This window comes from Maniola jurtina, chromosome 17, assembly GCF_905333055.1.
Source record: "Maniola jurtina chromosome 17, ilManJurt1.1, whole genome shotgun sequence".
NCBI lineage: Eukaryota > Metazoa > Arthropoda > Insecta > Lepidoptera > Nymphalidae > Maniola > Maniola jurtina.
Genome location: NC_060045.1, coordinates 4,724,237 through 4,738,772, shown reverse-complemented (window position 1 = coordinate 4,738,772; position 14,536 = coordinate 4,724,237). Strand labels below are relative to the sequence as shown.

General features: G+C 36.0%; 1 protein-coding gene across 2 annotated transcripts in view; it reads left to right on the top strand.

Annotated features, from left to right (window-relative positions):
* Nucleotides 1-12,133: 12,133 nt before the first annotated feature.
* The window catches only part of LOC123873662 (runt-related transcription factor 1-like), a 28,625-nt gene continuing 26,222 nt past the window's right edge, over nucleotides 12,134-14,536 (top strand). For both annotated transcript variants that reach the window (XM_045918630.1, XM_045918629.1), the window contains exons 1-2: nucleotides 12,134-12,431; nucleotides 13,017-13,233. In XM_045918630.1, coding sequence (XP_045774586.1) covers nucleotides 12,252-12,431; nucleotides 13,017-13,233 — 397 coding nt within the window. In that variant the 5' untranslated portion in view covers nucleotides 12,134-12,251. The remainder of the gene's footprint in view (nucleotides 12,432-13,016; nucleotides 13,234-14,536) is intronic.

The window sequence follows — 14,536 nt, the reverse complement described above, 5'->3', positions numbered from 1 at the left end:
GTAAAGTTTGAAGTTTAATTCTTGTATAACTGTTAAGTACCTTAATTAGGTTGGGTTTATAGAAGGTCACTTTTTACTTTACGTTAGTTCCTACTGACCTAATATATATTTTACAGTATTAATAAAAAGAAAAATCTTTTTAATTATTTCCAGTCGCAAGAATAGCTAAGTACTTAAGTAGAATATCTGTACTTTTAATTAGTCGCCACTGAGCCAGGTGATTTGCATACACTCTCTCCAGTAGACACTGGCTTCTAAGTAGGTTACACATTTCCCATGGCATTGTGTGCGTAGTTTTGGAAGGGCAGAAATAGATATTAAGTATAGGTACTGCTCCAATGGAAAAAATTCGTAATAGCCTGTGGTTAAGACGTGAGGGCCTACTTGGGAGGTTCGAAGTTCGATCCCGCGGGCACGTAGGTACCTCTGACTTTTTAGAGTTATGTGCGTTTTAAGAAAATGAAAATATTTCACTTGCTGTACCTACTTAACTGTGAAGGAAAACAGCGATTGTTCTTAAACGTGTATGAAATCCGCCAGTCCGCACTTGACGAGCCTGGTATCTAAACTATGGCCTAATAAACCCTTCTCATTCTGAGAGGAGACCCGTGCTCCGTAGTGGCTCGGTGATAGCTTGGGATAATGATGATGATCATGATGATAAATGAAACTTAACTAGGTAGAAATTTAAGTAGCATTAAGACCCAAATTTCAATGCACTCAAAAACGGTAGTCATGCTAGAATATACTTTACCTTAGCTCTTAAGTTGAACTACTTCGGTTCTTGAAAAATATTCACATTTATACTTAGTTAAGGAAAAAAGTATTTTACAGAACAAGGAATCTTATTATTCTTGTATACTGTGGTTCTACGTACCAATATTTCAAAACTTCAATGAAAGTTTAAAATAATTGATGTTCAAAACGTGGAGTCGAGCTAACTTTATTCATAACTTTCTTTGGTTTTACGCCTTGTTGAAGGAGAAATGTTAGGAAGGTACTTATAATGATATTGATTTGGTATAAGTCTAACGATGATACATCGCGATTTCATAAATTACATACTTGATACTTTCATTAAACATTGAACCTTAATAGTGTGCGTTAAGGGGCCAATTTTAAAAGCTAATAAAAAACTTGTGGCTTAATATTTTTTAGTATCGTTCGTTAGTAAAAAATATCCTACCACAACTTTTTTAACCACTTGTGGCTGTAGGTATAGACACATCCAAATCGAATCTACGCTTTTGAAATCATGGGAAAAAGCTACCTAAGTAAACAAAAGCAGTCGATATTGTTTAAACTCTTTTGTTTTGGTTTGGCATTTTCCGGTTTCAGATTTTCAGGATAGATTCTTAGTTCTCAAGTCTGAAATAATAATTAATAATAATAATAGTAATTTATTGATACTTATACATACATGGGTTGCATAGCAAGATTGAGATTCCTACCTTCTGCACTAGGAAATACCTGTATTGCAGAAGGTAGGAGTATAAAGTTTAAAGTTTTCTTAATTAATTTCTAATATTCAAACTTAACTAGGCTAAAATTATGGATGACTGTGTGTGTGTGTGTGTGTGTGTGTGTGTGTGTGTGTGTGTGTGTGTGTGTGTGTGTGTGTGTGTGTGTGTTAGTGTGTGCACGGTGCAAATGGTGTTCTAATTGCTCAACTTTACTTCATAATCTTTAACCCTGCATCGTCTACACTCTACACGGGCGACACGAGGCGACGCAACGTGAGAGCGAGAGTGGATCGTGTGCTCGCTTCGTCCTCGATTTTTGGCGGAGATACAAAAAAATGAGGCGCAGGCAGCTAACTAAGCGAAGATACTGAAGAATAAGATTAGATTTTTTTCTGGACAAGGAAATATTGTAGCTTTTAAGTAACTTCGGAGTTTTTTGCCAGCTCTTCTAAGTAGAATTTGTTTTTCGAACTGGACGTGGTAGAGATATACCTACGTAGCATGAGAGACAATTAGGCGTTGTCCTATATGAATATGTATATTTTGATTTTAATATTTCTCTTGAAGACTGGAAGGTATGCTCTTGCGGTTTTCGCTTGATAAAACTCGCTCAAGCACCGACGAAAGGCTTTCTGGCGATAGTGATCAGGCGTGAGGTAGGTGTGGTTTATTTACAATACCTGAAGTTTAACGATTTTTTTATTATGAGGACTTGGGTCTGATTCTCTTGTTTGGTTCTGACAAAGATATTATACCTAAAACTCCAGATAAACAATTATTACGCGTGTGTACGCATGGGTGTTGCAACATACCTACTAAGTACATAGATATTGGTGCGAGGTTTACGCACCTTTTGGCACTTACGAGCGTGCTTTAAAAAATGGCAGCCCGTTACTGGTTGAGTTCTGGTTATAGGTTTACTCAAAGGCCCAGCTAATTAAAATAATTGTTCAGTGGGTATTGGGTATCTACCTAATTGGAACATCTAGTAAGTACAGTTGATCTTTAACTTTTTTTCTTCGCAGTCGGTTTTATTACCTGAAGACTTTCAATGCGACTTTCAAGTTGGAACTACTTACTTACTTAGTTTTTTTTCTAGAAATGCAGCAAATGGAATCGTGATACTTTTGTGACATAACCATGGCATGTTACGTTACGTCTCTACATAATATAAATTCTGTAGCATTGCACGCCTTTCTAATGCAAAGAAAATTTCGTCTAGAATTTTCCGAGGCGACCCCCATTATGTTGGCACGTAGAATGTACACACTTCGTACTTGTCCCGCACCTAACTATCTCTTTTAATACTTATTTGTACCCCCGCACACACAGACACGGTCCCGCCGTGTCGTTGCAGCCTGCGCCTGTGTGGGTGGACTTCTTTCCGTGCCCCTGTGTGCGGGCGAATTTCTTTCGAGACGTAATAAGGGGACCGTTTCTTTCCCGCTAAGGTTTTAATGTCGACCACGTTTCGGTGGCGAACGCGCGCCTTTCGCGGTTTTCTTAAACTTTTTTTTTATTGAGCGCGCTACGGGTTCAAGTGTTTTAGTGAAAGTGTCAATAAAAAAATTTAGACTTTAGTTTTTTGTTTTGTTTTAAAAGTAAGTATGAGTAATGTTGCTAGTTATAAGTGCTATAGATTAATAGTTGTTAGCAAGTTGTGGATTTAATTAATGGAAAGTTTACGCAAGTCCGCAAAGTTGGGCGGGCGTCGAGATGCGTGTTGTTTTCACGTAACCGCAGCCTCATTAGCCTGCGTGCACACTACGCTTAAACGAGATAGGCGTATATTGTGATAACATCGAGCAAGGCTTCACTACTTGAACCCGATTAATTAAAGTTTTGTTTACCTAGCCTGGTTGGATGGCTCTGTTTTCACGTATCCAAATAGTAATCTGGATATGCATACCTAGATATTATAGCTACCTCGCTTTTTTATAAGTGATATCATAAACAACAGAAAATTACTTTCGATAAAATTTCATAATAAAAAAACTAAACATAATGTGATGTAAAAAATAATAGTGAACTACTTTTTGATTACTGAAAAAAAAAATCAAAATTAAAAATGGTCATTCATAATAAATCTTTAATTTCAAAAACTCATTACTACAAAACTTTTGAAAAAAACTCACCTTTTAATATCAAAACTGTAGCAGCAACTTAGAAACTCAACAAAAAACCAAAAAAATGTAACTTTTAAAACGGAATGGAAAAAATAAAGAAATGCCCTTCCATACCTGTTCAAGTCTTTCAAATCAAATAAAAAAAAAAAAAACAAAAAATGCAACTAAAAAACAAATTGAGATAAAGTACCTATAATGATTGACAATCATTGTTAGTAAAAAAAAAAACTTGAACAATTTCATCCCTAACAAAAATGAATGTCTTCAAATTATGAACCCACGCGTTTCCTCGGTAACCTTGGCGAGACTTGTTAAAAGTAAGTGCGAACTCCCATTAGCACTCCCGGCCCTCCGACCTCCACCTGCTCCTAATTGTCGTTTACGCACTTATGCCCAATCTGTTACATCGTTTTCAACTTTCATACGTATGACAAAGGGAATCAATCCAAAATTTTTATGTACAAAGTCTTAAGCTATGAGCAGACTAAATGTTTTCGTCCACATAATTTAGGTTTTTAGGGTTCCGTACGTCAAAAGGAAATAAGGAACCCTTACAGGATCTTTTTGTTGTCTGTCTGTGTGTCTGTCTGTCTATCTGCCCGTCTGACCATCTGTCAATCTGTTCGTATGTCCGTCTGTCCGCTTGTCGTGTCTGTAAAGAAAACCTATACGGCACTTCCCGTTTACCTAGAATCATGAAAATGAATAGCACAAGTAAAGGAAAAAATCCGACACCGTGAATTTGTGGTTATGTCACGCAAAAAGAAATTGAAATAGGTTCACGAAAAATTTAATTTACTAAATCACTTAGATGACTTAGACCCTTATTAACTTGCAGAGTTTTAAATAAAGCTGTTAGGTTATCTTGTACGATGGTACGGAACCCATCGTGTGCGAGTCCAACTCGCACTTGACGGGTTTTTAAAAATCCCGTGGAAATTCTTTCATGCCCATGTCCGTTCCCAGGGTTCCAAATTTTATCAAAATTGGTTAAACGAATGGGCCGTGAAAAGGTAACAGATAGACTTTTCAAATGTATAATATTCTAATATGGATTACTTAATTTTTGAGTGGTATAGTCTCGTTTAGACTTATAATTATAAGGAGGATACAGTTTATTGTAGTTACTTTTTAAAACTCTTTGTATATTTTTTAATGTAATAATAAATAAATAAAAAAAAAAAAAAACTCCGTTGGTAGGATAAACTCAGTAGTCTTAGCGTCAAAGTTTGACTGTGCCAATGTGTATTGAATATTAGGATCGCATTTATCATCTTTTCCGATTAACTGATACATTCTTTGGCACAGCTCTAGCAAGAATGCTATGAAATTAGCCAATTAGAACAATTATTGTGATAATTATAACTTCCGTGTTAGCCCCATAGCATTTTAGACGGCGGCGTAGCGCATGGCTACGGGTTCGCCTACGAGCAACTACGAGCACTGCCTAGGTCTATGAGGTTACGATGATATGCTAGAACAGTTATTTCCGCCCAGAAATCCTTTTCAGTAAGAAATTTGCGTTGATAAATCTATCTAGATAAGTGCAACATTAGGTACAATGCTGAACAGTACTTGCAGCGTAGCGATTTGCTACGATTCCCTCTACGAATGACGAAAAAAAAAAAAAAGTTAACTGCGTGCAATTATTTTTGAGTGGGTGCCTATTAGCTATTAGCGCTTAGCTTAGAGTGAGCGTAATATTTATAATGCAGTTTAAAGCTCAACGTAGGTAAGTTATAGAGTAGAGCCAAGGCGCAGCATCTTTTTTGGTATCAACTTAAACTCAGTTTTTTTTTTTTAAATTCAGATACAAGTTTGCCTATTCAGCCATAGTCATAGCCATAGTCAGTTATTTTAGTTAGCCATAAAATACACAGGACCCCAGTGAGCGTCGCGCTGGCCTCCATGTTTTGTTTTCATTTTACAGATTTCAACCAAATGCTGAAAGAATTTAAGCTGAGTTTAAGTTGTTATTTGAAAAGACGTTTCACTTTGGGTCCACTCTACTCCTGAGGTATTTAATGCACTTAAGAATGGTTCATCATCATCATGATCAACCCATCGCCGGTCCATTAAAGAACACGGGTCTCCTGTCAGAATGAGAACGATTTGTCCATACTCTAACAGGCTGGCCAAGTGCGGATTGGTAGACTTCACACGTTTTTGAGAACATTATGGAGAAATCTCCAGAATATTATAAGAATGGCTACCAAAAATAAATTTGTCCTAGAGTTTGATCGATCAGAATTTTAGGAATTTAGAATGATATTCTGTTCATTAAACAAATAGAACACTGAAGAGGAATTTGGTAAGGCACGCAACCCCTTGAGTCAAGGGTTGTAATACAAAAGAGTGTCGATCAAAGACGGGGGAGTTATTAAGGCAATCACCTTAATGAAATAGCACTTGCAAAAAATTTTAGAAGAGGAAAATTAACTGAACCTTATAATTTTTTGCACTAGGACCACCTGCGGCTTTGCTCGGAAGAAATATATTATCATCTTTATTCCCTTTACCCTATAAATTTAGGAAAATTTGGCAAAAAAATTATTCCTTGTCTATGCAAAATGAAAGTAATCTCTGTGCAAAACTACAGCTTTTTAGACCCAAGGTTTTGGGCTGGACGTTGAGAAGTCAGGATTTTTGTTTATTTATAGGTAACTATGTATTGACTGCAAAATTCTAACCGAACTCACCTAGGGATTGGCATACCTATATTTTAAAATACATTTAAAAATACTTACATAAGTATTTATAAATATGATAATATTACTTTAGAATTTTTTCTTTCAAATAAAAATTATTAAAAAAAGACCAACTTCCAAAATCATTACAAAGAAAAAAAATATTTCTACACATATATATAAAGTCATACATATGTATAAAGTCGGCCGAGCTTAAAAATTTTTTTTTTACTTTGTAGTGGTTTTGAAAGTAGGTTTTTTAAATAAATTTTTAATGTAAACTTATACCATATCTTAAATTGGCTACCATGTGGCATCAAACTTGAACTCTGCCAATATGATTATGGTATGATGATAATTAAGTTATAGGATAGAAGTTACAAATTAGTTCCGTTCACAGCTAACTTCACGAATTGTCATAACCGGGAATCGACACAGGAACCATATCTACCTATTTGATAAATAATAGGTAATCATATCAGTCCTCGAAAATGTGTCTGAGATAACCTTGAAAGTTTGAACATAAATCACATAAATATAATCAGTGCTAAATACCCAACAGATTATTATTACTAAAGAAGTCTTTAGAATTAATTCTATCAGCTAAAAGGAATATACGTCAAATAAACTTAGGCAGAAGTAAGAACTCATTAATTCCTTTGAAAGTCGAAAGAGGGTGGCAATGTTTGCTGGAGTATTGATGTTTTCGCGATTCTTGAATATCTGTAAATTTCAAAAGCTTCAAAATAATTAATATGTAATATAATGTTTCTTACACTAAGTATATACCTAAGTTGTACATGATTTTATAGCTTTATCTGTAACTTGATAACAATTGATAGATAGCAGCCTTGATAGCAACTTACTTTTCACTCAGGTATAATATTAATTGTACTAAATAGAGAACATTTATTGTAAGACAACTGTATCTAATATCGGTACATAGATCGCATACATTACAACCGTCTATATTTCACTTCAATACATGAAATACGATAAAAGTTAGGTTACACTTCTTTGATTTTGCTTAAGAGGGGTCTCTCCGTCACTCGCTCCATACAAACGTAGTTCCAATTCCATTTGAACATTAAGCAACCAAAGTCCATGAAATTTTGCAGACATATTCTAAAAACTAATGTCTATGCCTGTGGTTTTCCAGATTTCTGTTAAAATATTCGATTTCAAAGTTACGCGATCTTAAAAATTTCGAAGCGTATAAAAAGCTAAGAGCAAGAAATACGAATACTCGGCCGTGACTGTGAATGACACATAGTCCAATCATTTGGTAGCCCCTTTTTGAGCACCAAATGACTGGACTAACAACTCAATTTGCCAGAAACTTCGAGCGCATTTTGATCTTCATTATCTCACTCATTTTTAAAGCTAAATTAATCAAATGATAATTTTAATGGAGAAATCCATTTAAACTTATGAATGTTTGATGATAATACAATATTTACCAAATAATAATTGTAATTGTACGAACACGATAATAAAGGTAGGAGGAGGTCATATAAACTCATTAATCGCTATATTGTTTGACTTCTCTCAGAATGTTCTTTGAGAATATATACCTACTTACCACTTAAAAAGTTTCGTTTTAATTATTTAAAACTAAGTAAAGTTTAATCTACCAAATGTTATATAAGAACTATTTAGAGTAATCTGAATTCTGGATCTACATTTTATTTGAGGTTCCTTGGCTTAATTTAAAAGGCTTGGGCGGGTTTTTTAATATCGCGTAAATGACGTCACCCGTCGCATTCCGCGTATCCTACTTAAGTGCTTGATTGTGCCTGGTGTTGTTTATTGTCACCAATATTGCAAGGGTCGCCTCCAATGGCGTGCATAGAGTTTTAGAAATTCTCAAATTCTCGTCTGGAATTTAAACAGGAAGATCACATTGGAAAATAGGATTTTGTTGCTTTTCAAAGTAAGCCGCATTGGCGGCTCTTCTGGTGCTGCAAATGTTCATGGGCGGCGGTAATCACTTAACATCAGGTGACCTGCCTGCTCGTTTTTTCACTATTTTATTATAAACAAAAAAAAAATTAGACATTGTTACGTTCAAACATGGCATATTTAATTAGACTCGGTGTTGTATAAAACAGAAGATAAAACGTATGACAGTAATAGAGGTAACGCTTTACAAATGTGAACCTTGGGTCCTAGTTATAAGGCTTCACTTTAGATTCGTATGTAACACAGATATCTATTCTTTTACATATAATACATACATGTATGTATTGTATCACTGTATACAATTAAATTAGATTGTATTTAAGCCAAATCTCATCTCACTAATATTATAAAGGGGAAAGTTTGTATGTATGTATGTATGTATGTATGTGTGTGTACTGTGTATGTTTGTTTCTCTTTCACCCAAAAAGCACTTGTCAGATTTAGCTGAAATTTGAAATGGAGATAGATTAAACCCTGGATTAACACATAGGCTACTTTTTATCCCGGAAAATCAAAGAGTTTCCACGGGATTTTGAAAAACCTAAGTCCACACGAACGAAGTCGCGGGCATCATCTAGTAATAAATAAAATCCTGTTGACAGCATTGCACGAGTAAGTAGAAACTTTTAAGATGTAAATTCCTTCCAAGCTCAATTGATCAAAGAGGCACATCTACTTTGAAATCAGGATGTCCGAGAGTCTTCTACATTTGAATATCTCACGTAGGGTCCGGATATTACATTTGCTAACCTATTTGTAACCGTCGCCCGACGATCATTATCCGTGTCCGAAAGGTCTGGGCTCCCTCAGGAATTTGTGCCCCTATATTGATTGTCTACATTTTCACTTCTAGGTTACTTGTAATGGATGTTGCGAGCGACAATTTCACACTGTTGTGTCGACTTGCAAGGAAGTTCTTGTTCGGGGTTTGTGTCGTAATGAAAAATAGCTTAAAACTGTTTACGTGGTTGACATGTTAACAAGTGTAAATTAAAAATTTATAACACTCCCGACAAGTGAAGGTTACAGTAACTAGAAAAGAGCTGATAACTTTCAAACGGCTGAACCGATTTTCTTGGATTATAGCTAAGAACACTCTCGATCAAGCCATCTTTCAAACAAAAAAACTAAATTATAATCGGTTAATTAGTTTAGGAGCTACGATGGTACAGGCAGATACACAGATACACACGTCAGACTTATAACACCACTTTTTTTGGGTGGGGGGTTAAAAATAATACTTTTTCGGGGCGTTCCCTCCACGATTGCCATTTCAACCAGTAGCGTACTATCGTTAGGTGTAGTTGATGCCCACGACTTTTCTCGGGATGAAAAATAGTCCATCCAGATCTATAGTTATCCATGCAAAGAACCGCGTCGATACATTGTTATGGCATTATTGAAGGACAAACCAAGAAAGTAACAAAAAAACAAACTTTCAGATTTATAATGTTAGTAAGTGATACCGTAGGAAATAGTAGAGCCTTTAAAAAATAATTTCGCACAATAGAAAGCAGTGAAACAGAAACGGTTGGTGTAATGTATCTTTGCCCCATTCCGGTCCTTTGTGGAAGGGTGCAGGGTAACGAGCATTGCCCACTTGGCCCCTACATGCTTTATTATTTACGACCTCCGCCCTATTTGTATGTTTTAAAGCTAAGATTTTATTGCCGCCCTATTCATGAGATACGAGCAAACCCGCCGTGTAAGCTCTACACGGTGCAGTGATTATGTTTTTCAGTTCCTTCTTTTTTATTATAATTTTTATGAATATTATAAAATGATCTAATGATCTACATATAACTTAAAATTTAAAAAACTCCCGACACAAAAACCTCTATAAGAAAACTAGAAAAGAGCTGATAACTTTCAAACGGCTGAACCGATTTTCTGTGGCATCGTAGAGCCTAAACGAATGAACCGATTTTAATTTTTATCTTGGAAAATAAAGCATTGCTACGGAAAGTCGCGGGTGTCAATAAAGTTACAGGCTTTAATGATTTGTATGTAAATTTTGAGATCGTGTTTTAAAACTGAATATTTTAAGGGAAACCTGGAGAACTACAGACATAAATTATTATTAGTTGCTAGAACGTACCCAACGCTAGAAAATTTAATTGAGTTTAATTGGTTAGTATCCAAATGAGAAACTAGGTTTCTTTGGAGCGTACTACGAATAAACCCCTCTCATAAGAAATCTACTTCCTGAATCTTTATAAGCCAAATGTTATCTGGATTTGTAATAAATATACCAAGCGTTATTGCCAAAAACATTACCAGAAGGCAGAAGGCTTTATCGAGTCGAAATCAAAGCAAACAAGGAAAGGCAGTAAAAGGCGTGTAGGGTGAACCCCTTGTAGAAATTAAGTTTAACATCCATCGACATATCGCGTTTCGCAAACATCTAACAGCCTATTCGTGTTTGGGAAAGGGGAAAATATTTTATAGTAATTGGTATAGGTTAAAGAGCATCTTTCCGGATATATCCTGGTTAGCTTATAAATCTCGGATAGATAGATCTATTATCTCAACCGGGATCTGGAATAGAATAGAATAGATTTTTATTCAAATAAACTTTTACAAGTGCTTTTGAATGGTCAAATAATTTACCACTGGTTCGGAATGCCGTTCCTACCGAGAAGAACCAGCAAGAAACTCGGCGGTTGCTCTTTTCAAAAGGGGTTTTATCTCAGGCATACCTACACCATTTTTGGAATCATGTGTGTTTTAAGATATTAAAATATTACTTGCTATAGCGGAGAAGGAAAATATCGGAAGGAAATCTGCATGTACAACTTCTTCTCACACTCACCTCTGTTCAACCATTATTCACCCCTTTTACACACATATCCTCTGTCATGCAATTCATCCCCTTTTTCTTTGGTCTCTCCTCTTTTTTCCTTCCTCCACTTGCATAATAAAAGCGATAATGGAAACGAATATGAATAAACGAATGACGAAGTAATATTATAAACCAAAGTCACATATTGAAATCAATATCTGTGGTGCAGGTCGTGAAAAATTGGCATACTTTATCTTGTCCGCGTGATTTGGCACCCCGTGTGTCGCACCCTTGCCTGATTGTGTGAAGTTGTGAACCCTTTGTGTGAGTTGCTTTGATGCTCCGACGCTGTCAATAAAGCCGTAGTGACTTTTGAGGCCATGTGATGTCATAATGCTCCTCTGAGTTTGGTTTGAACGATCTTTGTAGAAATCGGTTATCCAAGCTATTTTTAACGTAATGGATGATTTTCAGAAAACTACATTTTGTCTTCTGCTTTAAATTCAGCTTGTTCTATCAAATTGTTCTAGCAGACAAATTTTTTAACTGTGAAAATTGGTTCTTAGTCGCACAAATTTAATATTACTAATTAGCATTCTTTATTCCTTGTAACTGTTAAAGGAAACTGTGTGCAAAATTGCAGCTTTCTAAGTTCAAAAATGAGTCAGTTAGTGAGACAGGGCTTTTTATTTATAAAAGATTTTATATCGGATGGTGGGACAAAATATACAAAGCAGCGATACGTGATGTGATATGTTCTACATGTTGCCGCTTCTAGAAGTTCTGAATAAAAAACCACACTGCGTAGGAACCGAAATACTGCAGTTGCCCTCTACTACTCTAAAGTGCTCTTGTTGTGTGTCTTTTGTATTACAAAGCAGCCACGTATACCGTGTAGCCTACTAAAGTAAAGTAATCTACTATACTACTTACTACCGTCTAGCGACACTACTGTCGTGATTTGTTCGGCCCAAGTCTTTTGGGTTATGAAATATACCTACTTGCTCTACGGGTCTACGCGATTCATAAAAAATATACTTATGTCATTCTTTCCTTCTTTTCAGGTATCGAAAAGACGATGGCCAAGTCCATAAAAATCAGTGTAAGCTCACACAAATTCATGATTGATTTCAACCACACCATCCGATGTTTAACTAAAATTATGTGACAGATACAGTGAACTAGTTATAGACAATTAGCTTACGTTACATGTATACGATATCTATGGACGATGCATTTATCGAGTGAAGTGAGTTCGACTACGAACGGTCTTGGTCATGAGGCGCCTTCCTCCAGCTACGGCGGTTTGCCGAGTCAGCCTCTCACAGCAGAGCTGCTGGCCGAAAGGACGCTGGAAGGGTTGTTGGCCGACCATCCTGGCGAGCTTGTGAAGACTGGCAGTCCGCATGTTGTGAGTAATCATACATTTACGCTCTATTTAATTTCAATTGCGTTTCAAGTTCAACTTTGTAGCTATAAGCTCAAAATCCTTAAGAATATTGGAGTGTAACAAGACGTGGGCTAATTTTCCCACTCGTTCAATAAGTATACAGAGGTACTATCCACAGATGCTAGCAAATCAAGGAACATGTTCTATGATCAGTCTGTCATCATCTGAAATGTCCTAAAGGAAATATGCAAAATATTGTTGCAAAATAGCCGCCGGGCATTGTTTTTTCTCTAGGTTCAATGAGAATATTTAAAAGTCGTGACTTCAGGGTCTTCTTTAGAGATACGCAATGTATGGGCAAGATAGGAAATACCATAATAATGTTACGTTCATATTATTATATGGCGTACATAATTCGTGCTCGGTGATGAGTAAAGACATAAGATATAAAACGCGCTAGAGTAGACGAGATAGCTCTCTATACGTAAATTTGACCCAAGTGTCGTCTGCATTAGTATGTAGGGATCTACTTATTTACCTACTTGTTTTGCATAACATAATATCATTTGATATAGGTATAACGATCCTTTGTTAATATCTTCTCAGGTATGCACAGTCCTGCCCCCACACTGGCGGTCAAACAAAACCTTACCAGTAGCGTTCAAAGTGGTCGCCCTGGGTGACGTTGGAGATGGTACCCTGGTCACGGTCCGAGCGGGAAACGATGAGAACTGTTCAGCAGAGTTGAGGAACTGCACTGCCGTTATGAAGAACCAAGTCGCGAAGTTTAATGACCTGAGGTTCGTCGGCAGAAGTGGGAGAGGTGAGTAAATCATATTTATTTTCTTGGCTCGTAGAACAGGTAAGTATGTCTGTAATATCAATGGATTGAATGGTGTAACAAGTGAAAATTAAAAATTTATAACACCCCCGACGATCCAAAGTATTTGAGTTTTCCAAAACATCATTTTCAAATAAATAATTATGTATTTAGGCTACGTCCATCTTGACAGCTTGACATTTGTCTATTGACATAATATTATGAACCTAACGGTTATCTAACCTTCTTTTCTACAAGAAAACTAGAAAAGAGCTGATAACTCTTAAACGGCTGAACCAATTTTTTTAGATTATAGCTAAGAACACTCTCGATCAAGCCACCTTTCAAACAAAAAAAACTAAATTAAAATCGGTTCATTCGTTTAAGCGCTACGATGCCACAGACAGATACACAGATACACAGATACACAGATACACAGATACACAGACACACAGATACACACGTCAAACTTATAACACCCCTCTTTTTGGGTCGGGGGTTAAAAAAGATCTTAATATATTACCCGTCTTCAATTCTTCAGAACGCAAGTTAGTATGTACTACGTAGTACCTACTTACCTACATCATTATATAATATGCTAGATTTTATTATTTTTCTTCGTTACTCCTGTTACATCCAGTCTAACTGTAGTTAAAAGGCTAATTTTTTCCTGTCCGTGTTACTATTACCTGTTCTAGTTTTAACACAGGACTGTTCATGGGCGGTGGTAATCACTTAACTTCAGGCTTTAAGTGATCCACCCACACAAAAACAACAATTAATGGTTAAAATTGTGAAAAATATAACTTCTGGTAGAAATACTGCTAATAGCACGGATAGATACGGATTGTTTTTAACCCCCGACCCAAAAAGAGGGGTGTTATAAGTTTGACGTGCGTATCTGTGTATCTGTCTGTGGCATCGTAGCTCCTAAATTAATGAACCGATTTTAATTTAGTTTTTTGTTTGAAAGGCAGCTTGATCGATAATAATTTCTTAGCTATAATCTAAGAAAATCGGTTTAGCCGTTTGAAAGTTATCAGCTCTTTTCTAGTAACTGTAACCTTCACATGTCGGGGGTGTTATAAATTTTTAATTTACACTTGTTAATATTACTATATTACTCGATTGATTTGGAATAACAGGCTGAACTTACAAATTGAATAGCTGACTTGTGATTCTTTCGACTATAAGTAATTAGGAACAAGTGTAAATTAAAAATTTTCATCACCCCCGACCAGTGAAGGTTACAGTAACTAGAAAAGAGCTGATAACTTTCAAAAACTTGGAGTTTTCCAAACATTTT